This window comes from Cibotium barometz, chromosome 13, assembly GCF_041138505.1.
Source record: "Cibotium barometz isolate CiBa-2024 chromosome 13, ASM4113850v1, whole genome shotgun sequence".
NCBI classification, from domain to species: Eukaryota; Viridiplantae; Streptophyta; class Polypodiopsida; order Cyatheales; family Cibotiaceae; genus Cibotium; species Cibotium barometz.
The window spans coordinates 59,698,592-59,724,933 of record NC_141058.1 but is presented as its reverse complement, the minus strand read 5'-3'; the positions used below and the strand labels follow the sequence as shown (position 1 = coordinate 59,724,933).

General features: G+C 46.3%; 2 protein-coding genes across 3 annotated transcripts in view; both read right to left on the bottom strand.

The window, feature by feature from the left end:
- Positions 1 to 26,342, bottom strand: part of LOC147632894 (insulin-induced protein) — a 110,517-nt gene that overhangs the window by 54,361 nt on the left and 29,814 nt on the right. The gene's annotated exons all lie outside the window — the stretch shown is intronic.
- LOC147632895 (uncharacterized) lies at positions 18,784 to 21,187 on the bottom strand. Its single transcript, XM_086807797.1, has one exon. It carries the CDS (start codon positions 20,913 to 20,915, stop codon positions 18,957 to 18,959), a length of 1,959 nt encoding a protein of 652 aa, XP_086663923.1. The 5' UTR covers positions 20,916 to 21,187; the 3' UTR covers positions 18,784 to 18,956.

Here is a 26,342-nt window from a genome sequence, read left to right as displayed (position 1 = left end):
CCACTCGCACATTGAGTGCCCGGATCTTCCTTCTCCTCTTCTTCAAGCATGTCGTTGATGATATTCGAGATTGATGGTGAGTTTCGTTGCCTCTTGGCAACGTCAATCCAATTGCCCGCTTCTTTGACTTGTTGCTGCGTCTGTTCACCTCCTGTTGCATAGAGGTGTGCAGCCCCTGTAAGAGTTCATTGTCACCAGGAGGTGAAACTTTTTGCAGTTGTTTTCTTTATTTACATTTCTTTATAAATATATATATTTTTCTTTTCTTTCTCTTTGGTTGCTGTTGTTTTCCCCCGGGATCTCTTGGAAGGGCTTGGGCCATTGCAATGTCAGAATGGGTCAGCCAGTGGGACTTTGGACCAGTGGTTGGCTAAGCCTGAGAACTGCACTGAAAGATGAATGACAGTGTCCAGGACATGGCCACTGAATGAGGGCATAGGCCGGTTTACACTAGTAGTGGCTGCCACCGAAATGTGAATGTATCTTGAATTCTAAGCAAATTCTGAAGTGACCATAGTGGTCAAAGATGGTCAGGAGACCAGAAGGAATGCAGATGACATCATCCCTAAAATCTAGGGAACTGCTATTTTGGGCCGTTTCGGAATTGAAAAGTGTTCGCGTCAGTTTGTGCAAAATGTCAAGGGGACCAAAAGCTGGCAAAGGACTGTTGTGAGAATGTGAACCAGTCAGGAGATTTTTAGCTTGGAAGATTGCATGTGGAAAAGGCTTTAAAATGTGCCAAGTGTCAAATTTTTGTGCATTTTCCACACTAGGAAGAGGGAAGCGTGGGATTTTGGGCTGAATGAGGCTCATTTGCAGCCATTATGGTGGATTGTTGCAGGTTAAGAGCTATTGTGGTGCACTCCCTTGCCCTGCAACTCATGTACTGAGGGTTGAGCTTGCTCCCCACAGCCTCTCTCTCTCTCTCTCTCTCTCTCTCTCTCTCTCTTGGAGACTATGGTAATGCTCTCATCAGATAAAATCAGGTACAGCTGTGTGAATTTCATGCTTATATGCAGAGGCTAGTTGCCTCCTTGAACAGGAACCGGTGTAGTTAGTTCCTACACCAAAGCAGGGACGGAAGAGGGTAATAACCTCTTCAATACAACACTGTTTCAGCATTATTTAGGTGCTGTTTTTGGGCTGTTATGTTGCCCGGTTGATGCCAGAATGCAGTAGGACTTTGCTAAAGTCTTCCAGGACAGTACAAGGGTTAATTTGGGCTGAAAACAGAGCTGAAAACAGGTCTGTGCAGAAAATTACAGCAAGCTGAATTGTGATGTTTTGGACTCCATTGGGTAAGTCTGATGCGTATGAAAGTGAGCCTGTTAGTTGGGACTCATTCTGAGATGTTATGGAACAGTTTTAGTGCAGTTATGCTGGCAAATTTCTCCCAGAATTTGTAAAACTCAGCTAGTGCAAGTAGAGTGCTCTGTTGCACTCGTGCTTTGTATTTTTCCAACTTTTTAACAATAAAGAAATACCACAAGGGGCGCCGGACTTCGGGGCCAATGTGTTGTTGAGCGAGGGAGCGAGGATTCTGTGATTGTGTGTCTGAGTAAGTCCAGGTTATTTGTGAATGAATTACCGCTTTATGTGTCCATAGACCGGTTTTATTCATCCTGACCTACTCCAAGCTTCTTTTGCAGGCTTTCCAGTTTGTGTATCTCTTTCAGGACTGTCATGCATGTTTTAGCATGGGGGTCACTGATTTTCTGTGTATTCACCCATACAGTGCTGTATTTCCTCTCCTCCTCACCCCTAGTTCTTGTATCCGGAGACCACTCCATGTTGGAGAAGGGAGTGGAAATGCAGTATGCAGGTAAGAGAAAAATACTCACATTGGTAAGAGAGAGAGAGGAAAGAGAGAGACGGGGCCCAAGTGGGCTGCCTTGCTGCCTTGGGGGACTGAGCAAAGGGTGGGTGGGTATAGTGGAGCTGGAATAAAAAGAATGGTGACCAAAGGGTGGGCTGAGGTGCTGGGCGGAGGCAGGCAGAGAAAGGAGATGGAATGGCAGGCTGAGGTGCCGGACGGAGGCGGGCTGGGAAAGGAGATGGCGGGACAGGGTTGCGCACGCGCACGCGCGCGAGAGAGAGAGAGAGACACACACAGAGAGAGAGAGAGAGAGAGAGAGAGAGAGAGAGAGAGAGAGAGAGAGAGAGAGAGATACCTTCGCCTGTGCGCCTATGCGACCTTCGCCTGTGTATGCCTCTGCGAGCTGCTACCTGTGCGACCTTCGCCTATGCGCCTGTGTGCACCTGTGTGACCTGCACGCCTATGACTTGCGACCTACGACCTGTCAAGCTGCAACTTATCCGTAAGATGTGCGATCTGCTGTGCACCTGCATCCTCTGTCCTGTGACCCCGGTGATCTGCAGCATTTCCCGTCTTCCTCTTCCTTTCGTTTCTCTTCTCTGTACATCCCTTTCTAAGTGTGTGTGTGTGTGTGTGTGTGAGAGAGAGAGAGAGAGAGAGAGGGTCTGTGTACAATGTGAGAGAGAGAGAGAGAGAGAGAGAGAGAGAGAGAGAGACCAAAACGCGGATCGATCTATGAAGGTGCTGATTTAGGGTTTGCAACTACTGATTTAGGGTTTGCAGCTGCTGAATTAGGGTTTGCAGGTGCTGAATTAGGGTTTTTAGGTGCTGAATTAGGGTTTGAGAGAACGGGTTTTCTTTGCTTTTGTACATGGATTTGGATGACCTGGCTGCTGCTCTTGGTGGCATGGCTGCCAATAGCCTTAACATGGATCTTATTGAGGAGATGATCGAGAAGGATGTGGGTTATGCTTCAGATGCCTCGGAGCAACAAAAACGTCAAAGGCTTGATGTTGATGCAAGCTACACTCTGGTGAATGTTGGAGAGAATGCAGAGGAAAGTTCTCAGGTACCTTCTCCGGAGTTTGCACGTTTGCTGCAGATCACTGGTGAGCTTCTGCAAGAATATGTGAAGGCAAATAGCGTGCAAATGGCTGCAGTAGATAATGGTGGTGTGGCTGATGTATGCATGGAGACTCCTTTGTTGCTACAACAGCTAGCAAATTTTCATGATCGTGCTGCTATCTTCTTCTTTACTGGGCGTATTCCGTTGTTGCCTCGTCTTAGAGCATGGTTGGGCCGCTTGGTGTCGCCTGAGGCACTTGAGGAGATTTATGATGGTCCGAGAGGCTTTTATGAAATACTTTTTCGCACTTCGGAAGCCCGTAGGGCAGTCTTGGAGCAGGTGCCACTCTTTTTGGATGGGCAGTTGGTTCATGTGGTTCCGTGGAAGCCTATGGCAGAGTACCAAGATATGTTGCGCCAGGCTTGCCCAGTTTGGGTTGAAGTGAAACGATTCCCACCAATGTTTTGGCGTGTTTTACCAGGTCTCATGCGAGGTATCGGTGATGTCTTGGTGGTGCCTCGAATGACATCTAGAAACCGAAATCGTCTATGCATGTTGTGGGATACTGGGACACCTAGGCCGACACATTTGCGTGTCAATATGGCTGGGCTGCAACCTTTAATGTATGAATTGAGGTGGGATACATTTGCTGGCCACTGTTTCAAATGTGGTGAGATGGGCCACTTTGTCTCCGAATGTCCTAAGAAAGAACAAGTTGTTGCTACCAAGGATATCGTTGATGGACAGTTGCCCGTGGAAGATGAGCATGATGCTCCTTTACATGATGCCCAGCACATGGATGTACATGTGGATGTTCAGAATGAGGATGAGCAGCCATGGGTGGAAGTACGTGGTAAAAAGACACGATTTGTTGCCCCGCGGCGGGATTTCTCATATGCTGTTTGGCGGCGGCCTTTGCGTACTCATCAGGGGCCCTTACATACATATGCTCGTCACCCTTTGGGTTCAGGTGCCCACCAACAGACCAGGATTGAGAGGTCGGGAGGCCAACTTTCTCAAGGTACAGGGGCTCTTGGGGTGGATAGAGTAGAACGCTATCCTATTAGAAGTCACCTAACAAAAGAAGCACAACAACAAGTGCCTCTTGTGTTTGGTTCGAAGGGTGAGGTCATCTCGCCATGGGATGGTCATCTTGCCATGGGATGGTCATTACCCTTCGGCACGTGCTCCGGAACTCCAAGGGCAGTCTGAGATCACAAATACCATGTCTAAAAATGCAATGCTTCAAAAGGTTCGTGATTTGGCAGATTGTCCTGGGCCTAGTACACGGCCTTGTTGATTCCTTTTCTGGGAAGGCTTATGAAAATTGTACAATGGAATGTAAAGGGTATTTCTTCGCGCCAAAAGCAATTCAAGCTTTGGCGTACAACTTTTGTCATGGTTGGGATGTTTTGTGTGCAGTTGAACATAAGTAGCATAAGTTGGCTGGCAAAGCCTATGTATATAAGGGGTTTCATGTTTTCTACAGCGGACATCCTGCTTCGCAGTCAGGTGTTATGTTTGCCGTTCGTTCGCAGTTTCAGCCTTCTCTTGTGATTCAAGATGTTCATGGAAGATTTCTAGTGATACAGATTGTTTGGGATGATACGCCTTTATGGTTGTTAGGGGTGTATGCTCCAAATAATGCTCGTGCACGCCGTTTGCTGTGGAATGACTTGTGTGCTCTTTCAATCTCTCATCCTGGCTTTGTGATGGGAGACTTTAATATGTGTGTCTCCAGGGAGCAAGCCACGTCGCCTCATTCTGTAATGGATGGCCCGGACAGAATGGCGTGGGAAGCTTTTGCAGCAAGGTCACTAAAACAAGACATGTGGTCTTGGTTGCATCCAGATGAAAGGGGTTACACTTATGCCTCACAACAGTTTCAGGGCACTTATGCTAGATTGGATAGAATGTATATTTTACATCAAGATCTCTTTTTGCCAGAGGTTCTTACTATGATGGTTGATCAGCAACAGGTTTTCTCGAATCATTGGCCGCTTGTGTTTGAAATGGTCTATCATCCTGTGGATGCATATAAAGGCTTGTTGGGACGCTTGCCTTTGCGCTTAAATCACATTTTTTTGGAGCATGAAGTTTTTTATGTTTATATGCATCAGTTGATACGACAATTCTCCATAAGAGTGTCCATGGCTGATTATCATGCTTGGCCAGTGTTCCTTACCAACACTCGGAAATTAGCGCGGCATTATGGTCTTGCTAATGCCTCTATACAAAAACAGCATGTGGCTCTTCTTGAGTCGCTTTTAAAAGGCTTGCAGGCGTTCATGTTTACTGACTCTATGGATGCTGAAGTTGTGGATGCCATAGAATGGCTGAAAAAGGAGCTATCTAGGGTGCAGGAAGCACAATATGTTCGCTTTAAACTACTTGCACGTCTTAATGCTTTGCGGGATGCTAACTGTCAATCTCATCGCTTCTATGATAAGTTGCATCAAAAACATATGCGTGAGAATATTGTTAGGCTGATGGATGCCCAAGGCAACCTTGTTACTCAACCTTCTGAGGTTATTCAACATTGCATCAGGTTTTATGAAGATTTGCTTGCCCCTCGAGAGGATGTCTCGCCGGCTGTCCTGGTTGCAAGGGAGTCATTGTTTGCTGAAGCACGATATCAAGTTGACCCTGATGTGGCGGTTCAGCTTGATGCTCCTGTTACTCAAGGGGAAGTGGAAGCTGTTCTCTCCAAACTTCCCATGGGAAAGAGCCCTGGTTGGGATGGTTTGACAAATGAGTATTTCCGAAAATATGCTGATCAACTTGCAGAGTCTTTGATGCTTATTTGTCAAAGGGTTTGGGATGAGGAATATATGCCTGTCGATTGGAAGTTGGGCATACTTCGTTTGTTGCCCAAAGTCCCTTCGCCTACTTCTTTGGCTCAATGGCGCCCGATCTCACTTATGGGTATTATGTATAAAATCTTTACAAAGATTTTTGCCAATCGCTTGCAGAAGGTGCTTCCCACTCTTATTCATCCATATCAATATGGATTTGTGCATGGCAGGAATATTTTGCATAATATTCTTAATGTTCAAATTGGAGTGGATTATGCCAAGGCAAAGAAGCAAGAGATTGTGATGGTGCAGCTGGATCTTCAAAAAGCTTTTGATCATGTCAGCTGGTCTTTCCTTTCTCAGTTAATGACAGCCATGGGCTTTGGTCCCAAAATGGCTAATTTGGTGCATTTACTTGGCTCTAGCTCTATCACGCGGATTATGCTCAATGTAGGACTTTCGGATGGTATTTCTCTCATCACCCGTTCTCTCCGGCAGGGCTGTCCTCTTAGCCCGCTTTTCTTTGCCATTGCCACTTATCCTATGTTATCTCGCCTAGATGCTACGGCATCGCATGCTGAAGTGGTTGGTTTGCATCTCCCTCATGGCAAGCAATTGGTTGCTCAAGCCCTTGCAGATGACACTTTTATGTTTCTAAGGGCCGAAAAAGCCAATATAGATCGAGCAATGGAAGCTTGGAATAATTTTGCATTGGCTTCTGGGCTGAAAATAAATTCAACAAAATCAGCCCTCCTTGTATGCACGGAATTTGATCTTGAGGCATTAGGGTGGCAAGGCCGTGTGGTGCATACAGGAGACATTGTTCGTCATATTGGGTATCCGGTGGGTGTGGATGTGGATCCCCAAGCGCTTCTTGCTTGGATTTCTGCTAGGATCTCGGATAAATTTGTGTATTGGAAAGCTCAAGGGTGGCCTATGCACGTGAGGGTTAAGGTAGCTCAGGTTATTATGCTTAGCATGATTTCCTTTTTTTCGCCTTTGCTACCTTGGACACACAAATCTCTTCTCCGTTTGGTTGCTCCCATTCGGTTTATGCTGTGGAAGAGGCAAGGAAATATTATGGGTCAAACATGGATAGCTTGGAATCACATTACGACGCCCAAAAGAATGGGTGGGGCTGCTTTACTGGATGCCCGCTTGCATATGGTGGCGCGTAGGTGGGCGTTTTTTCAGGATATGTGTTTGCACTAGCAGCCTTGGGTATTCATGGCTCGTGACTTGATTGAGTTGGAGGGATTGTCACATGGACGGACACGTGTGCAGGCTTCATGGTGGGACATTGTGAATGCGGCTCATCCTGTCCGTATTCGCTCATCTCACATTTTATCGCATATTCTCTTTTCTTGGCATGAAGTTCTACTATTGACTCGCTGGGATCCTGGTCATGAAAGACTACTTTTGAACTCTTTGCAGTTCGAAACATTTGTGGAGTCGCGTGTCATTGTTTGGCCAGACAGAGATGCTTCACGCATATGACTCAACCGCATGGTCGGGTTAGGCTTGGTTAGAATCCGAGATGCTGTGATACCTGGTCATGACAGGCCATATTCGTTTCGTCGTATTCGGCAGCACTTTAAGGTTCCTTGGACATTTCAGCCACTTTGGGTTGACATCATGCATGCAGTTGAGCCTTTTACTCCATTGCCTCGGCCATCTGCAGATCAGCCTTGGCTTGATTGGGCACTATGTAAATCTGGTGACTTGATATCACTTTCAACTAACCAGGTCTATCATAAGCTCGTATCAGAGAAAGATTGGGTTTCAGCCAAGGCCAATAAGGTGTGGGGATTGCACAAGTCTAAATCATGGTGGCAGAAAACTCTTATGCGTGGTTGGCAGTCTAAACTCCCTTACCAAGGTAAGGTTTTCATTTGGAGGATGTTGATGGGAGGGTTACCTACACGGGATCAGCTCAGCCGTCGTAAAATAACATTGGCCTCTTGCTTCTTCTGCACGACATGCACTGAAACAGTTATGCATCTGTTCATGAGTTGTCCAGTGGCCCGTCAGATTTGGTCTTTTGTCTCTCGCCTTTGGGAGGCAGTAGAGAGGTCTACTGTTTCGGCTCATCAGTGGATATTTGGGATTTGTCCTCAAGTCATTACTTCGGACAGTCACCTTGTGATATTCCATTTCCTTAGATGGACAGGACTTTGGCATATTTGGACTACACGGAATGGGTTCATCTTTGATTCCTTGTCTGGAATACATGGGCACATTCTACGTATCCGCGGTTTGCTACTTTGGCAGTTTTGTTCTCTTCTCTCAGCTCAGCTACTGGATGCAGATGTTATTTCGTTATGGTCTACGGCGGCTCGACTGGCTCATCTTTGATGCTTTTATCTGGGATGCTTATTTGGCTAGGAGGCTTTCTTATTAGTGTACAGGTTTGCATGGTCATGATCCTTTAGAGGATCTTTTGTGGGGGTTTTTTTGGGGCCATAGGTTCTGTGTGAGTCATGTGGCTGATGTACATTTTTACATATAATATAAAACACCATTTCACGAAAAAAGAGAGAGAGAGAGAGAGAGAGAGAGAGAGAGAGATGGCAGGGCAGGGGTGCGTGAAAGAGAGAGTGCTGGGCGGAGACGTGAGGCGGGCAGAGAGACAAGCCGGAATAAAGAGAATGGTGAGCGAAGGGTGGGATGAGGTGCTGGGCGGAGGCAGGCAGAGAAAGGAGATGGAATGGCAGGCTGAGGTGCTGGACGGAGGCGGGCAGGGAAAGGAGATGGAGGGACAGGGTTGCTCACATACGCGCGAAAGAGAGAGAGGGAGAGAAAGAAGAAGAAGAAGAAGGCTATATTAACATCTACTAGAGGCTGAACTCGACCTATGAGACAAATCAATGTACAATTGTCAATGTCTTCTGGATGTCCAGAAAAAAAAAAGGACAAAATGAACATAAAATAAACTATGAAAGTATTGAGCTAGTGGGGGGGAGTGATGGATGGAGCACTACTGCTAGAGGCTCAGTATGCAACCTATATGCGTAGGGTATACAAGAATGCAATGCAGATCTGTCTAGCTCCAACCAGTACCATAATGGGGGTGTAATATGTGATACATAAGCGATGGCGAGGCAAAAATACCTTGGAGCATGATCTCCGGGTGTGAGTGTAAGTGAGCTAGCTGCTCCTGGATATGGTGCTGATGTAAAGCCCGTATCTCTGTGATCTCCCTTTGATGTAGTCTGGGAGTCTGGTAGCCTGGTGCTCTCGGTCTCCGTCTAGCTCGGAGGTCCGCAACGCGCTGAAGTGTAACCCCCTCCTGTGTCAGGGTAGGCACTAGGATAGATCTCTGGAAGAAATCAGTGAGCTGGAGCTGTTGCCCACCTCTCCCTGTGGTATGAGTCCATATCAGTGTCTCTCTGTGGCGTTGTCTCTAACAAGAACTGGCCAAATCTGCGCTGGTCTGCGGACTCCATGATCTGGCGGAGTGAGGGATGTCCACTGAAGATGGTGATGTATCTCTCTCTAATGACACTATATGCTCTGCATCTGCATGCATAATGTTCCTCACTCTCAACCTCCTCCTGGCATAGTCTGCATATCCTCTCTGCTCTGGGGATCCGTGCTGCCCTACCTGCCTCAATCTCAAGCTAGTGTGATGACACTCTGAGCTGGCCAATCGCCACTCGCGCACTGTGAGGCATGTACACATCCATGTATCCAGGTCTCTGTATGAATCCATCCGCTGAGAGAGAGAGAGAGAGAGAGAGAGAGAGAGAGAGAGAGATGGCGGGGTAGGGGTGCGTGAAAGAGAGAGTGCTAGGCGGGCAGAGAGACAAGATGGCGGCAAGAGATGGCGGGGCAGGGGTACGAGAGAGAGAGAGAGAGAGAGAGAGAGAGAGAGAGAGAGAGAGAGAGAGAGATTTTTTTAACGTCTTCCAAAAGACCGAACTCGGCCTATGAGACAAATCAGTGTACCTCTGTGGGGTATCCTCTGTCATCCCAACAAAATGAAAAAGAACTGAACTAAAAAAGCTGAATCTGGGTGTGCAATAAGTACAATGAGTGGGGGAGGTGATGGAGCTCTACTACTAGGAGAATGCAAAGCTATATGCATGGAGTATACAATCATGATATGCAACCTAGCTAGCTCCATCCTGTACCATACTGGGGGTACAGAATGGTAAACATCAATGAAGGGGGTGTCCACAGCTCCCTGAAGAACATGCCTGGGTTTGCTCTGAAGCGAGCCAATCGCTCCACACCCTCTCTGTGAAACTGAGCTCTGATCTCTGTCATCTCTCTCTGGTATAGGCGTGGTGTCCGAAAGCTAGGTGTCCTTTGTCTCCTGCGGGCTCTGAGTGTCTGCTCTCTGGAGAGTAATTCCCTGCTGTGTAGGGGCAAGGAGTGGGGTGGATCTCTGAAAAATGTAGTAATCTGTGTCTGTCGTCCCCCCTCTGGAGCTGTCTGAGCCCGTAATGATGTTTCTCTGTGACGCTGTATGTCTAGAATGAATCTCCCCAGTATGCGCTGGTCTGCTGCCTCAAAGATCTGGCGTAGGGAATGTGACTCTCTGAATAAAATGGGATATCTCTCTCTGATGGCTGTATATGCTCTGCATCTGCATACATAATGCTCCTCACTCTCCACCTCCTCTCTGCACAATCTGCATACCCTCTCCTCTCGGGGGATCCGTGCTGCTTTGCCAGTCTCGATCTCCAATTGATGTGATGAGACTGTAAGCTGACCAATAGCTACTCAGGAGCCGTGTGGTAAAAAGCCCTCCATGTATCTAGGCCTCCCTATAAATCCACCATCAGTGATACTCATGAAGTGATCTCTGTAGTATAGCATCTTCGGTGGAAGAGGCTGTGTAGGTGATATCCATGTCTCTCATGTATAGAGCTGCCATAGGTCCTGTCTCAATACTCTCTTCCTCTCACTATGAGAGAGACGGATATGTGGTGCATCCCTGTCATACTGGAATGTTGGTAGATGATCCATGTCTAGGCCATGCTGTGAGAACCAATGTGTGACCTGTGCATACCATGATCCTCTGTCTCCTGCCTCAGCCAGCTGTCTAGATGCCTCAAAAGCTCTGTATGACAATCTGTCCTGTGGCATCTCTCTGAATCTGTCTAGCAGGCATATAGTCTGGAATATGGCCTCTACCATCATAGGAGGCGCACCAAACTCTGCTCGGATAATGTCATGAGGTACTGACGGTTTGCTGCGTATCATGTGTGCCATCATGAGGGCCTGTGGTCTCTCTATCTGTGTCCACCAATGGGTAGCAAGTCCTCGCGCCCATACCGCTGCTCCATACATCAGTGCCGGTGTGACTAATGTGTCAAATAGCCACCCCTTCGTCCGGGGCTCCTGAAAATGCGCCTAGTGGCACTGTCTCTCTAGCATAGCCAATGCTGCATATCCCCGTGTCAATTTGGCGCTGGCTGCTGAACCCATGGTGAAGCACATGGCAGCTGCAGAGAAGGTAACCCCTAGGTACACGTATGATGTCACCACCTCCACCTGGCGTCCTGCGAGAGTGAACATCAGCTGACTCCTGCCCTATCTCGATGTATGAAAGACCATAATCTTGGTTTTCCCAAGGTTCACAGTAAGACCCCTCTGTGTGCAGAAATAATCGAGTGCATGTAGATGCTGCTGTAGACCTCCTGGAGACACAGACACTAATACACTATCATCAGCATAAAGCATAATATGTACTGAGGTACCTGCTAGATCAACTCCATCTCCGCCTCCCCGTGTAATGAAGTCAACCACCTCATCAATGTATAACCCAAATAGCGTGGGGCAAAGTGGGCATCCTTGCTTCACACCAATGGTGCTAGCTTGCGTGCGGAGTGGACGATGCACACCATTGTGCCAATCCACAAAACAGGGGATATGCTCGATCATCCGAGCAACTACAGGACGGTTATGGTTGGCCAAACTCTATGGTGCAGTGTTGGAGCAAGAGCTGCTGAGCGAGCAAGTTTACGCTCATCAGGGCAGGCAGGCTTCAAGAGAGCTTTCTCTACCACTGACCATGTATTCACTTTGAGATGTATGATTGATCAGGCCAGAGTGAGGAAGAGAAAGCTCTATTGCTGGTTTGTGGATTTCCGCAAGGCATTTGACACAGTACCACGAGAGAGGCTCTTTCAGCGCCTGCAGTCTCTTGGCATACCAGCAAATATGACATGGGACATCTATGCATTATATGAGCACGTTTTTGGGCGAGTCAGATGCCCAACCCTCTGCTAGTGCCCTGTTAAACAGGTGTGCAAGAAAAGGAGCCAAAGAATCTACTACATATATGAGATGCTCACCCTGTAGGCCCATATGGTCGGCGGCCCGTCCATGCTGTAGGCAGCGGATAGCTTCCTTTACCATGGAGTGGGTAAAGAAGCTAGCTGTGGTAGGTCGAGGCTCCTGTGGCTAACGTATAGGTGGCTGCTGTGGGGCATGGTATAGGCCCTCTGCATATGTGTGCCATGTCTGTGGGTCTGCAATGGGTGTCGGTGTCCGAGGCTCTCTGAAGTGCCGCCATGAGATAGGGCTATCTCTACTCATGAAGAAATGAAAGATCTCTAGCTCCTGTATCTCTGCGAAGGCCCGCCTTTTGCGGCGAGTAAGTCTCCTCATCTCTCTCCTCAACTCCTGCTCTGTGATGGCTCCCAAGGCTCTCTGTATGCGGAGCCGTGAGTATAGGGCTCTGCACTCGTCATCATACCATCTGTTCTAGGGCATAGTCCCAGATCTCGCAGGCTCTCCTGAGTGGACACGATGTGGGAAGCTCTGTAATGCAACCGTGTGTAGGAGTGATGCCAGCTGGGCTGTAATGGTATCCATAGGTGCCAGGGGATCCATAAGTAGGAGCTCATCCTCTACTCTGCCAGTGTATATGTCTGCCATGTCATGTGTGAAGTAGATGGTAGTGTGTGGCGTCGGTATGTGGGGGGCTTGTGATATTGGTGATCCGGCTAGTGAAAATGCCAAGTATGTATGATCTACCCCAATAGGACGAGGTGGGATGGAGAATGAGGTGACAAGCTGTGATGCCTCTAAAGATCCCATAATGTAGTCCACCACCGTGCCTCCGGTCCGTGTATGACCCCCATGTGGGAAGCATGTCAACCCTCCTGATCCCGGCCACTGTAGCATCCCGTTATAAATAACGAGACGATGCCTAGCTCCCAACTCTAGTAAGTGGTCCCCATAATGTCCTCTGTCTGGTCCAGTGTCCTCTGATGCCCGACTAGCCCCTATCTCCTTTGGATCCACAGGGTGGAGGATCTCCATGTCATCAGTCATACACCTCACACTGTCTGCTCTATGTGTGGGCATTGAAGTCACCCGTAAGAAATACTTCCCCTAGTGTAGAATAATGCATAATCTCCTCTGACAAACAAGTGTATGGCGAGGCTCCTGTCTCCTCCTCCTGTGGCATGTCCTCTGTAATGACATAGGAGGATCCTGATGGAGGAAAGTAACATAGGGCTATGTATATAACCCTGTCCTGTGAGAGCTGTAAGTTGATCCACATGTATCTGGCCTTTGGATCCTGTGCTACCACTCTCAGTCTCCCCTGTAGCTCCCGTCTCAATAGAACTGCTACTCCCCCCGACCCTCTCGAGGTACCCTGGCGTGTGGTCCTCCTGTATGCTGACTCGCACTGGAATCCCTCTACTCGAGGTAGCCCTCTCTCTGGGCTCTGATGTGTCTCTATCAGAAGTATGATGTCTCTCCCCACCATAACATGCTCTAGTCGTCCAGGCTGCACCCATAGTGAACCATTACAGTTCCATACTGCCATGTGTATCTCTGTCAGTGGCCTGGTCTGTGTCCCATAGGCCCCAAACCACTAATCCATGGGCCGGCCATCAATGATGACCCGACATCTTGATAGAAGGCCTTCTTGCCTTCTCTCCTCGCGTGTAAGACTCGTGGCATGCAAGCTCTCCTATGCTCTAGCTGCATCCTCGTGAGATCATCATCCAAGAAAATAGGAGCTCCCTCTAAGCTATGACCCTCTTCCTCATGAAGGTGACCCTCTCCGTCTCTCCTGCAAACTGTAGGATGAGGGCTCGCTTGTGTGTTGAGTCTTTCCCGCCTCTGGTGCCGCTGCGACTCTAGGGGGTGGCTGCACTGCACACAATGTGCCGACAGAAAGCCAATCAAGTGCCGACATACGGTGAGCTAACTGCCAGAGGAAGAGTGTGATCTTTCTTGGCCAAAAGTTGTCCCACAGTTGCTTCCAAAAATCTCGTAGGAAGCTGTGATTCTGTTGCACTCTTCGTCCTATCTCTGGAAAACCCTAGCACATAGGCACAAGTGTTCTACAGTTGGTATCATAGCCTAGGAAACCTGTCACACCAGCCTGGACATTTCCCAGTATGAAAAGAGTCTGGTGGACTCTAGGATGTCTAAATATTTGGAAAGTACAACCTTTGGGAATGGGGGATTATCCTAGAATACAAAGGACCACACTCCTAAAATTTAGGAGAGTTGCTATTTTTGGCCCGACTCTCATGGAAATTCTGTTCGCGTCATTACATCTGGAATTGAGCAGATACCAAGAGTTGGCAAAGTGCCTATGACAGAATGTCTACCAGTTGGGATATTTTTAGAGAGAGAGTTTATGGAAGGACCCATCTCTTAGATTGGAACATGTGGCAAGAAAGTGGACCAAAGTGAGACAAGTGACCTGACACTTGTTAAAAAGTGGATCAAAGTGAGACAAGTGGCCTCACACTTTCACTTCAGCTATTGTGTGGCTCTCCACTTGTCATTGTAGCCTTCTCTTGCCATTTTAGCTCATGGGAGGCCCAAATCTATAAATTGGAGCCCTCTCTCTTCATTAATGGAGGCTCTCTTGCTGCACAACTAGCCTCTACCACCGTTACAAGCTGCCCTAATGATGGCTACTCTGTTTCTCTCTCTCTTGAAGGCTGCCCATGAAGAATATCGGCTGTTGGGGACTGTTTTGGAGGCTTCCATCATGAAGAAATACTGAAGGCAAGCGTATTTAATCATTCATTATGATTTCTAGCCATTGTACTTGTTGTACCAGCCCTTGTACTGGCTGTACCAACTTCTGTACTTGCTGTACCACCCATTGTACCGGTTGTACCAGCTTCTGTACTTGCTGTACCAGCCACTGTACATGCTATACCAGCATTTGTACTTGATGTACCTACTGTACTAGCCACCATACCGGCTGTACCAGCCACTGTACCTGCTCTACCAGCCACTGTACCGGCTGTACCAGCCATTGGTACCTACTGTACCGGCTGAATGGAGAGTTGTACTTGTTGTACCAGCTCTATTGCATGCAGACTCGTGGTTTTTGGGGGAGAATCAGTACCCACACGGAGGTATATGGATTATATTGTTGGCTCGGCATTTCTACAGCCTATGTTCCGGCTTGGTTGCCTCGTGTTGGGCTGTGTTATGGCATTTGTATATGGATAATCCGTCATCTCCCGTGGGGAGAGTAAGGCCCTCAAAGCTTGTACATGATATTATTCTCCTTAGGTAATAAAATACTCCAAGGGGGGGGGGGGGGGGGGGTCGGCCCATTCCGGCCTCTATGCGGTGTCACACGTGCAAGCTCCACTTTCAGCATTTAGTGGATGTTTTGTCCAGCTTTTATGTTTCATGCAAAGTGATGATGATGGATATATGTTAAGGTTGTGGCCATATTTAAATATTTTAATATGCATTGATGGTATCAACAAGTGTGTCAAAGACCCTAGTCCCCTAGGCACCCGCCGCGAGTTACATTGGTATCAGAGCATAGGCTTTCTTGGAAGCGGAGGCTTCCTTCTATCAATAAGGAAGAGAAAAGATCTCAAGTGGGAACCACACTTACCATCATTGCTGTTAAGCATGGCCAGCCGCTTCATAGCTTATGAAGCAAGAGCCTGAGCAGTAGACAACTTGTTGATCTAAGGATTTATGAATTCACAAAATTTATCTTGGAAGTATGGAGTTGGCTTTATGTGCACACGTTTAGCACTCTTTCCGTATGGATATTACGGATTATATTATCAAGCTTACAGGCAAGCTATATGGAGATATATCTCAGGGTATCTAAAGAATATGGTGACCAGATATTTCTTTTGGCTTCACGATCAACCTGGCAAAGAAAAGCTAAGTATACTTTGAGTTTGCAAAGTTGGTGCTTTTGCTATTTACTATGAAGTATTTTTGATGTTCACTAACCCTTGTATAGCCATGCAAGGAGAATGGTGGTGTTGTTTGCCTTGACATGGTTTCAAGGAAACATTGTTTATGGCTCCCTTTATTGGGATGGATTATATCTATGGAGATTTCTTTCTTGGACGAGATTTATATAGATATTGGGCTTCACAAGCAATTTCTATGGACGAATCTGTCCGAGTTTATAGAGAAAAAATCTTTGGATATCTCATGGATATGATGCTTTTATGGATAAAGTCCGCCTCTACTCGAAGGTGTGTGGTTAGCACGGAGTATGTGGTAAGAGTTATGGTATACAAGGATTATGGTATACAGGTCTATGGATTCCTGGACTTCTTTTCTAGGGATTCGGATCTATCCTCAAGTTTATGGATTATTCTTTTTGGCTCCCTTTATTTGGGATGCATTGGACTTATGAAACTCATTGTTCACATACCCTGTGTAGTGTTCTCTTGTCCTACGTGCTCTCTTGAAGATTGTTTCTACCATGTGTGGGTGAAACAATAGAGAGCAGATGGAAGGGAACATGGGCACTTCAAAGGGTAGTTTTGAGCACAACATGTCGTGTGTAGTGTTCTCTTGTCCTACGTGCTCTCTTGAAGGTTGTTTCTACCCTACAAACTATTGGTGGCCGAAATGCCTATAAACTATGTGTCGCAGAAATGCTTATGGAATACCAGGTTATCTATGTCTGCGAGTGATTGTTTTATCTTGTTACTTGAGCCCACCTCTCATCCAAGGTGTGTGGTCAGAGTACCAACACAAAGTGCAAGTGGTAAAGTGGACATGACGCCTGGTTGGCACGGGACTTATGTCTATGCCAAGGGTCATGTGGACCGATGTCTTGTTGGCAGGAGACTTATTTTGTCTCGCCCATTTACTTGGGACATGGATTATCATATCTGGACTTATGGGACTGTTTTGTCTCGCCCATTTATTTGGAACATGGATTTATTTATCTTTATGCCATATTAGAATCACTATCTCCCCATACAGAGGCCAAGAGGTTCATTGTTCATCTCACCATGCATGTGGATTCATGTTGCGATTGTGAGAGGGCAATTCAATGAACACTCCACCATACACGTGGATTCATGTTGCGATTGTGGAGTGAGTGTTTCATTGTTTCCACACCATGCTTGTTGATCAGAGTTGGGATTGTATGGGAGAACATGGAAACTGTTCGGATTGGGAGAAAGGATTGCCAGAACTATGGAGAACCAACTTTTCTGTCACCATGGTTTGTGCTCTTGAATGACACCAGTTTGTGTGCATAGCACATGTTTCTGTGCGAGGCACTAGTTTCTTGTGCATGGCACTTATTTAAGTGTCTTAGCACCTGGTTAGTGATTTTCATTGGCATATGATTATCTCATTGATATTGGTGATTGAGACACAATTGGCTCTTGTGCCTACCAGCTCTATTTGCATAAAGACCCGTAGTTTTTGGGGAAGAATCAGTACCCACACGGAGGTATATGGATTATGTACCAGCTCTATTGCATAAAGACCCGTAGTTTTTGGGGAAGAATCAGTACCCACACGGAGGTATATGGATTATATTGTTGGCTCAGCATTTCTACAGCCTATGTTCCGGCTTGGTTGCCTCGTCTTGGGCTGTGTTATGGCATTTCTATATGGATAATCCGGCATCTCACGTGGGGAGAGTAAGGCCCTCAAAGCTTGTACATGATATTATTCTCCTTGGGTAATAAAATACTCCAAGGGGGTGTCAAATCCCCACGGATCCCCTCGTGATCGATCTTGGTTCGAACTCGAATCCTGCAAACAAACGAACAAACAAACAAGCAAGGGGGTGCAGGCCTGAGTCACCTCCCAACCATGACAGCCGTGGGCGAGCCCACAGTCTTGGCTGTCCCCACCGAGCCACGAGCTGAGCTAACTAGGTTGACGTACCGACCAATCTCCTCCTCGCGACGTCCCATACCGCCACGAAGCTGCCCTCGCGGGCCTCGAGATTGCTGCCGGCCTCGGCTGCATAAAGCAGGTGCACGTCTGCACTAGATCCAGGCTCCTAGACCATAGAGCTCTCACAAACTCGCGAGACTCTCTATATCCAATAACTAACCTTGGCCACCCTTTTATAGGCTCTTGGCCGGTCATCGGGCGTCCACACTTGGCCGCCCGCCCGTCCATACTTGGGTGCCCGCCCGTTAGTATTTCCCTAACTCGGCTCATCAATCAGCCTGCCTAGTTCCAAGCTTCCCCAAGCCTCGAAACTAGTCTTGCATGCATATAGCACACGGTAGATACCCACTGTGCACATGACATACTCCCCTTCCTCTAAGAGCTCACTCTTGAGCTCACTAAAAAGCCAGGGTAATCTCTCTGAAGAGAAGTCAATGTCTCCCATGTAGCGTCCTCCTCAACACGATCCTTCCACTTGATCTTGTATTCCGTGATAAGCATATGATGCAATCTTCGTTCACGAAAGCCAAGAATCTTTTCAGGTTCGTGCGGAACAAATGTCATGTCCTGGACATCTATGATTTCTTGAGGAGTAACTAACTGATCTGCTCCACCCAGTACTTCCTTAAGTCTACTGACATGAAATACAGAATGAACTTTCACATGAGAAGGCAAATCCAATTCATATGCAACTGAACCAATCTGTCATGTAACACGAAATGGTCCACAATATCTAGGGGATAATTTCGGAGATCTACCTGTCCGTAAAGTCTCGGAATCTTTCGGAACTCGCAAATACACCATCGTTCCTTCAGAGAACTCTCTAGGTGAACGATGTCTATTAGAATAAAACCTGTCTCGGTCTTGAGCACTTCTAATAGATTCCTTTGCAACTTGTAACATTTCCTGCATATCTTGCAAAAAATTACGTGCTGCATCATGCTGAAGTCCTGAGAATCCTACTGTAATAGGCTAAGTCACACGAAACGTTTCTGGCAAGGAAACGTCGAACGTCGAAACGGCAAAGGAGACGGTGAGCATAGGTAGTAGGAAACGTCAGGGGTAGGATGAGTTTTAACATGACATTAAAGAACATTATATTGAAAATTGACATAGGCAAAAAGAATAAAGAAATCTCAAATTTCATAGATCAAGACATTGGAGTCAAGTCTTCTACATCAACTTGTTGCTCAGACCATTCATCTATGGGATCTTCTTCTATGACATCCCATTGATGACATGGACCCATCTTATATGATGAATCTTTTCGAGAGGTTAACCTGAGGTTACTATGGACATATACCAAATCCTCTGCCATCTTATGGCCAAGGCGATTGCGCTTGATGGAGTGTATGAAGCCATATGTAGACCAATTCCGCTCACAAGCGGACGCACTCGAAACTTGAGACAAGAGAGTTATAGCTAATCTTTGCAATTGAGGAGTACCTACACCATACATTTGCCACCACGCAACAGGAGATAACTTTAGCATGTCCCCAGGAGCGTCAATGTCTGCAAAATCATCCTGCTTCCCAATGTACCTTGCCAATTGAGCCTTGTAGATAGTCCTTTCATTGGCATTCTGACATATCCTGTCCAAGGTATACCTCCATCCTCTCATGATTTCCTTATCCTTATGTGCATTCTTTAAGAACAACATAGGATTGAGAAGAAAGGCAGTGGCATGAAGGGGAGAATGAAGCATATTCCACCTGTATTCTGCAATTGCACGAATTTCTTCGTGCATTGCTTCACCACTTGTATACTCCAAGAGCGTCTCCTTGATTTTCTCAAGTGCCTGGTCAATGCCCTCATACACAAAGCCCATGCATGGCTCGTCTCTGTCAACAATGCGAAGCATGGCCATAATTGGCCAACAAACCTTTACATATTTTTCAATCCCCTCCCAAAATGCAGCTGAAAGAATTTGATCCTCTACCTCCTGAGCAGCATTGCTTTGGCTCTTCCATTTCTCCCACTCCTGACTTGTGACAAGATGCTTCAAGGGTTCCTTCACCTTGGCAAGTCGATGGAGCATAAGGAAGTTTGAGGCAAACCTGGTATCGCCTGCTCTTATGAGCTTAAGCTTGGAATGCTTGCTAAACATTGCCCTCGTAGCATCATGATTGGCTATGAATTGCTGCACATTCTTACCATTGTTTATAGCTATATTCATCCACTCAATTATAGATAAGTCTTTGAGTAAAAGATTCAAGCAATGAGTTGCACAAGGAGTCCAGAAGATGTGCTGGAATTCCTCTTCGATGAGTTGACCGGCCAACTTGCAATTTGCTGCACTGTCTGTGATCACTTGAACCACGTTTTTAGGGCCAACCTCCATAATAATCTCCTTGAGAAGCTGCGCTATGAATTCTGCTGTCTTCTGGTTCCCACTTGTGTCCACGGACTTCTTGAACAATACTCCATGAGAGTTTGACACCATGAAATTAAGCAAAGGCCTCTTCGTTGTATCTGTCCACCCATCTGAAATGATGGAGCAGCCATACTCCGCCCAACTTGCCTCCACTGGACAGAGGGAAGTAGCCACTCTTTCTCGCTCCTTCTCCAAGAGTGTGGTCCGCAATTTCTCATAGTTTGGGGCTTTATAACCCTTCCCAAAAGAAGAAATAGCAGAAACCATGGAGTGAAAGTATGGAGAACGGGCAAGAGTAAAGGACAAACCATTAGCATAGAAACAGCGAGCCACTGCCTCGTCCACTTCTTCTCTAGACGCATTTTGAAACATACTTTCCACCGAAGGCTGCGACAAGGATTGCTTCCCGGACGCATGTGTAGCATGAGTGATCTTCTGCTTCTTTTTGCTAGCACTTTCATGCTCTTCTCTAGCCATACGTGCCTTGTCTTCTGGTGAAACCTTCGAACAAAGTTGGATCCCCTCCTTTGTGATCCCCAACAAATGTGCGCGCACACGAGGATAGGATCCTCCAAACTCTCGATTACAAAATGAGCAAGCCCATTTTTCGGTCCCACCTTTACCAAATGCACCTTTCTCTGTCACGTACTTCCATAAAGGCTCCGGAGAATGTGGTGTTTTTACCCGAAACCCTATTGGTGGAGGACCTTGTGAAGCAGATGGTGAGGAAAACATATTGTGGCGAAGTTCAAGAAAATAGCGGTGCTCTCCTTCGGGTGATTGGTGGAAAAGCAGTGTCCTGTTTGTTAGCACACAACCACTCTGGTAAGAGTATGATGCTCGGACACTTGCACTTGCGGGCTCTCTCTCGGATGGCGTGGTCAAGGGATAGATAGCCTCTAATGATAAGTGGACACTTGCAATGCTCAAAGATCACAGTACGTGGCGCACAATCAAAGCAGAAGCACTCTTTCCTAGGATTTCTACCCTCAGACTGTTTCTCCAGTGACATTGGAGGCAGACATGGTGATGGAGAGAGAGAGAGAGAGAGAGAGAGAAAGAGAGTACAAATGCTGAAGTGGTCTGCCCATTTATGTAGACAATGCTTGGTCCAAGTCTTGCTTCGCATTGTTGACAGACGACGATGGCGCCAGACGACGCAACGCGCAGAGACGACGCAACGCGCAGAGAACACGCATTTTAATTCTACGCGTTAAAAAACTAACGCGTCACTTACGCGAAACGAAAAAGCCCAAAAAAAAAATTTAATTATTGAGGCGATTTAACACGTGGCAGAAAAATAACGTGTAACGTTTCTTGCACGTTTCCGCGTATTAGAAACGTTCGCCGCTGCAAGAAACGCTGAAACGGCGTTTCCACCTGCGGCGCAGTCGTTTCCTGCAACCCTGGTAACAGGTGATCTAGGTTGAAAACCATACATAAGCATGAAAGGACTAAACCCTGTACTCATATACTTAGTAGTGTTATATGCAAATTCTAACATAGGAAGATAATCCTCCCATGAACTCTGTCTTTTGGATACATATGCTCGAAGCATATCCTCCAAAATATGATTCACTCTTTCAGTCTGGCCATCAGATTGAGGATGATCAGAGGAACTCAAATTCAAAGTTGTTTCCAACTTCTCGAAAACAAGTTTCCAAAAATCACTCGTAAACTTAGAGTCCCTATCACTGACTATGTCCTGCGGCGGTAACCCGTACAGTCTAAATAATTGCTCGATAAACTGCCGAGCTAATTGCGTAGCTGTAATAGTCTTCCAGGTCGGTAAAAATCTAGCCATTTTTGTCAGCCGATCTACCACAACCCAAATAGAATCGTGGCCTTGATGTGTTCTTGGCAATCCGGTAATAAAATCCATGGAAATACTTTCCCATTTATTACCTGGAATTTGCAAAGGATGCAACAACCCAGCCTGTCTAAAGCGTTCAGCTTTATTTGCCTGACAAATCTGACACTTGAGAACATAATCTTTTACATACCCTTTTATCTTCGGCCAATAAAAAGTGTGTTTCACTAACGATAGTGTCATGTGTACCCCAGGGTGTCCAACAGAAGGGGCGTCGTGACACTCCTTCAGAACCTTGGACCTAATGTCCGGGATCTGTGGTACACAAATTTTGTCATTACGGAATAGTAAACCATTCCGAATCATCCACTGACCTCCTGCAGCCTGAATAGTAGACTGCTCAGTCACCGAGTCTTGGTCAATCAATGAGCTCCCGTCCTGGATCTTCTGGAACGACAAAGTATTCACCTCTAATCCGACTAAGCGCATCTACAATATTATTCATGGACCCTTTCCGATAACGGATCTCAAAATCAAAATCTTGCATTAACTCTGCCCAACGAGCTTTCCTGCCTCTCAAATCATCCGCATCACACACATACTTGATTGACTAATGATCAGTCAATACCACAAACTTGGAGCTATATAAATAATGTCTCCAAACCTTGAGAGCATGAATCACAGCATAAAGCTCCTTCTCAAGGGTTGGCCAACAAGATTGAGTGTCGTCTAGCTTTTTACTTTCAAAAGCAACCGGTCTACCATCTTGAAATAAAGCAACCCCGATAGCATAGTCACTGGCATCAGTTTCAAGAACATAAGGCCGACTAGGATCAAGCAATGCTAAGATAGGTGCTTCCTTGACTTTATCTTTCAAAAGTCTGAAGGCCATATCCAAATCATTATTCCAAGTGATAGGCTGATTTGACTTACATCCACGACCTTTCAATAAGTCGGTCATCGGTAGTGTGAGCCGAGAGTACTCCCGTACAGATTTCCGAAGAAAAACAACAAAACCGAGAAAAGAACAAAGTTGTTTCACTGTTCGCGGTATCGGCCAGTCCAAAACCTTCTGAACTCGGTCATAGTCAATGCTCAATCCATCTCTAGTGATCTTGTGTCCCAAGTAAATGATGTCGGTCATAAAGAACTCACATTTACTCAATTTAGCATATAGTCGATTATGTCTCAAAATAGATAAGACAATCGTGAGGTGTCTGACATGATCCTCAAGAGTACGGCTATATATCAAAATATCATCCAGGAACACCACCACAAATTTTCCCAAATGTTCACGAAAAAGATCGTTCATCATTTGCTGGAAAGTGGCTGGAGCATTGGTTAACCCAAAAGGTAATACGAGAAACTCGTAATGGCCATACCTAGTCCGAAAGGCGGTTCTTTCGACATGCCTTTCATGAATACGTATCTGGTGATAGCCAGTACGTAAATCTATCTTCGTGAAATATTTCGCTCCTGCTAACCGATCAATTAGGTCATCTGATCTAGGGAGAGGATAACGGTTCTTAATGGTCAACTTGTTCAATCTTTTATAATCTATACACATTCTCCAAGTATTGTCCTTCTTTCTCCTAAGCAACACAGGTGCACCCCAAGGTGATTTACTTGGACGGATCTGGCCCATCCTCAAATAATCTTCAAGTTGTTTAGTCAACTCATCTTCCTCAGCTTGGCTCATCCTATAAGGTGGAATACTCACAGGATGAGCACCAGGGATCAAGTCAATACGATGATCTACTGCCCGTTCAGGTGGTAAACCCGATGGCAGTTCCTTAGGAAATACATCTTCAAACGAATCAAGTATCTTCTGTAATTCTTTGCTTTCAAACACACTTAATTCATTCACATCCATGGAAGGGATGAGAAAAGAAGAAAGTGGAATCAATATACAATGGAAAGCGGTATACAAAGAAGAATTCATTATATTTTCAAAATCAATTGTATTTACAAGAGGTCCCTGAGAGGGATGAATACAATCACCTAAAATACTATACTTGGTGTTCCTATGCTGAAAAGAAAAAATATGACTAGACCAATCTATCTGGACGTCAAGAGTCTTAAACCACTCAATCCCTAATAACAAGTCTACATTTTCCAGATGCATGACATAGCATTCCAGAGTATCTTTGTAGTCCTGAATCTGGATTGGAAGCATCTCCACCTTGCGATCCCAAACTTGTCTTCCCGCAGATAGACGTACCTCATAGGTATGGTCGCTGAGTGTCGTATCAAGACTCAATTTCTGCACAAGTTTGTAGTTAACAAAGTTATGCGAACTGCCAGGGTCTAACAGAATGTGAATTTTATGGCCATTCACTTCTCCATAAACTCGGAGAAGATCATGCATGCCAAATACCTTAGAATTGAATACACAATCAGAACAAGTACTAGAGCGAGAAAGTACAGTAATTGACGTACCTGTCAAACACAATTGGTTAGCTGCCTTTGGCTTGGGTCCTGCGTTTGACTTGGTACCCTTTTGCTTCGGGCACTCGTTACGCATGTGTCCTTTTTCTTCGCAGATAAAACAACGTCCTTCCTTCTTGAGCTCTAAAGCCCTAAGGAGTCGTTTCTTCTTCGCTGGTATCGAACTGGAATTCTTCGAAGGTTGGTCCGAAGACTTGCCTTCAGTCGTGTTAGCCATAGGTGCGGAGAACTTTCTTTTATACTTGTTCCCCTGCTCGGTAACGGGTTTCAACTTGGAAGAGACCATCGTATCATCATAGATACGAGCTGAATGAATGGCCTCGTCCAATGTTTTACATTTGTTATTTTTAACCTGTAATCGGTACGAGTCAGGTAAACCAGCTACGAAAAACCCCAAAAGAGTAGTGGGATCCATCTTTGTAGCTTTCATCTACAAGTCACGAAACTTCTGGAGGTAGACCTCATAAGTGAGGTGCTGCGAGGTCATGGTCAAAGCTGAAAACCGGGCAACAACATCATAATCATCCTCTTTCTTAAGGAATTCTTTCTTGAAGACGTCTTCAAATTGTGCCCAAGTCGTTGGCTTTGGGTTCAGTTCCTTCCACCAAAGCAAAGCTTTGCCGGACAAGAAACCTGCTGCTAAATGTATCTTCTTTCCGTCATCATATGGATGAAACTGAAAGTGAACTTGTCACTTATGTAGCCAAGTGTCCACGATCTCCTTGGTTCGCTGCTTTTGCTCGCCCCTGAACGGTTCCGGAGTAATATTGGGGCCTAAAGCTGAAGCCAAGGTATCCATTCCCGAGAAAGTAGAGAGGGTAGTGGTCAAGAGAGCGATGGAGTTCTGCAAAGCTTGCATTTGAGCGTCGATGGTGCCTGACGTTCCGACGAAGAAGCTTCGAGAGCTACTTTGAACTCTTGGAAATCTGTTTTTGACAGAAAATCGGCAAAAAGATCGGCATCGGTACCTTCCGTAGCCGGCAAGCCTTCGCGTTCCACGAGGAGCTCCAACTCCGATTCTTGGGTCGACATCGTGAAGAGGGTACGTGGAGAGAAAATTCGATCTTTGCACAACAAAAGTGCACGGGAACTTGAGAGCTTGAGAGCTTGAAAACTTGAGAATTTGAGAACTAGAGAGATGTGTGGCAAGAAGCCCACGTGAGGGAGTTTATAAAGGTTTCCCAAAAGCCAAAAAATCTCGAAAAGCTAGGCTTAGCTTTTGTGTTTTTTTTTGAATAAATATATATATATATATATATATATATATTCTCGTTTCTTTAAAAAAATAAAACACCTTGGAAACCTTAGAGAGGAGAGGGTTTTTAAACCTTTAGAAAAAAAAATTTAAACTCCTCTAAAAAAAACAAAAAACGAAAGCACTAAAAACGAATGCTTTCCTTGCGTGTTTTTTTTTTTCAACCTCCTGGATTAGCCGGCGCTTGCTGCTGACGTGGAGTGCTTGCCATCGCTGCTGTCGTCACTGCTGCCGACGCCAGAATCTTCGCACCAGCCTGCGTGTGCGCCTGCGCCAGCCTGCGTGGGCTTGGGCAGCACGGCCGCTGGCAACATGGACCTGGGCGCTGCCTGCGTTGGCTGCGTAGGCCTGGCCTAGGCACTGCTTGGCTGGCTGCACAAGCCGCCTGGCTTGGCAGGCTTGGCCGCCCGACTGCCTACAGGCCTAGTCCGCCAGGTGACGCCACCGCCCGCCTGCAACTTACCTGTGTGCCTGCCACGTCAACAGAACCCGACTCGCCAGCTCTTCTCTCGCTCTCTCTCTCATGCGCCAAAAAACAACGAAAAACAACATGCGTTTTTTTTTTTCTGTTTCTCTCCCTGCAGGTTATACAACTGCACAACATCTTTCCTCTTCTTTGCAAAAGCATTCAACCCTACTACACTACCAT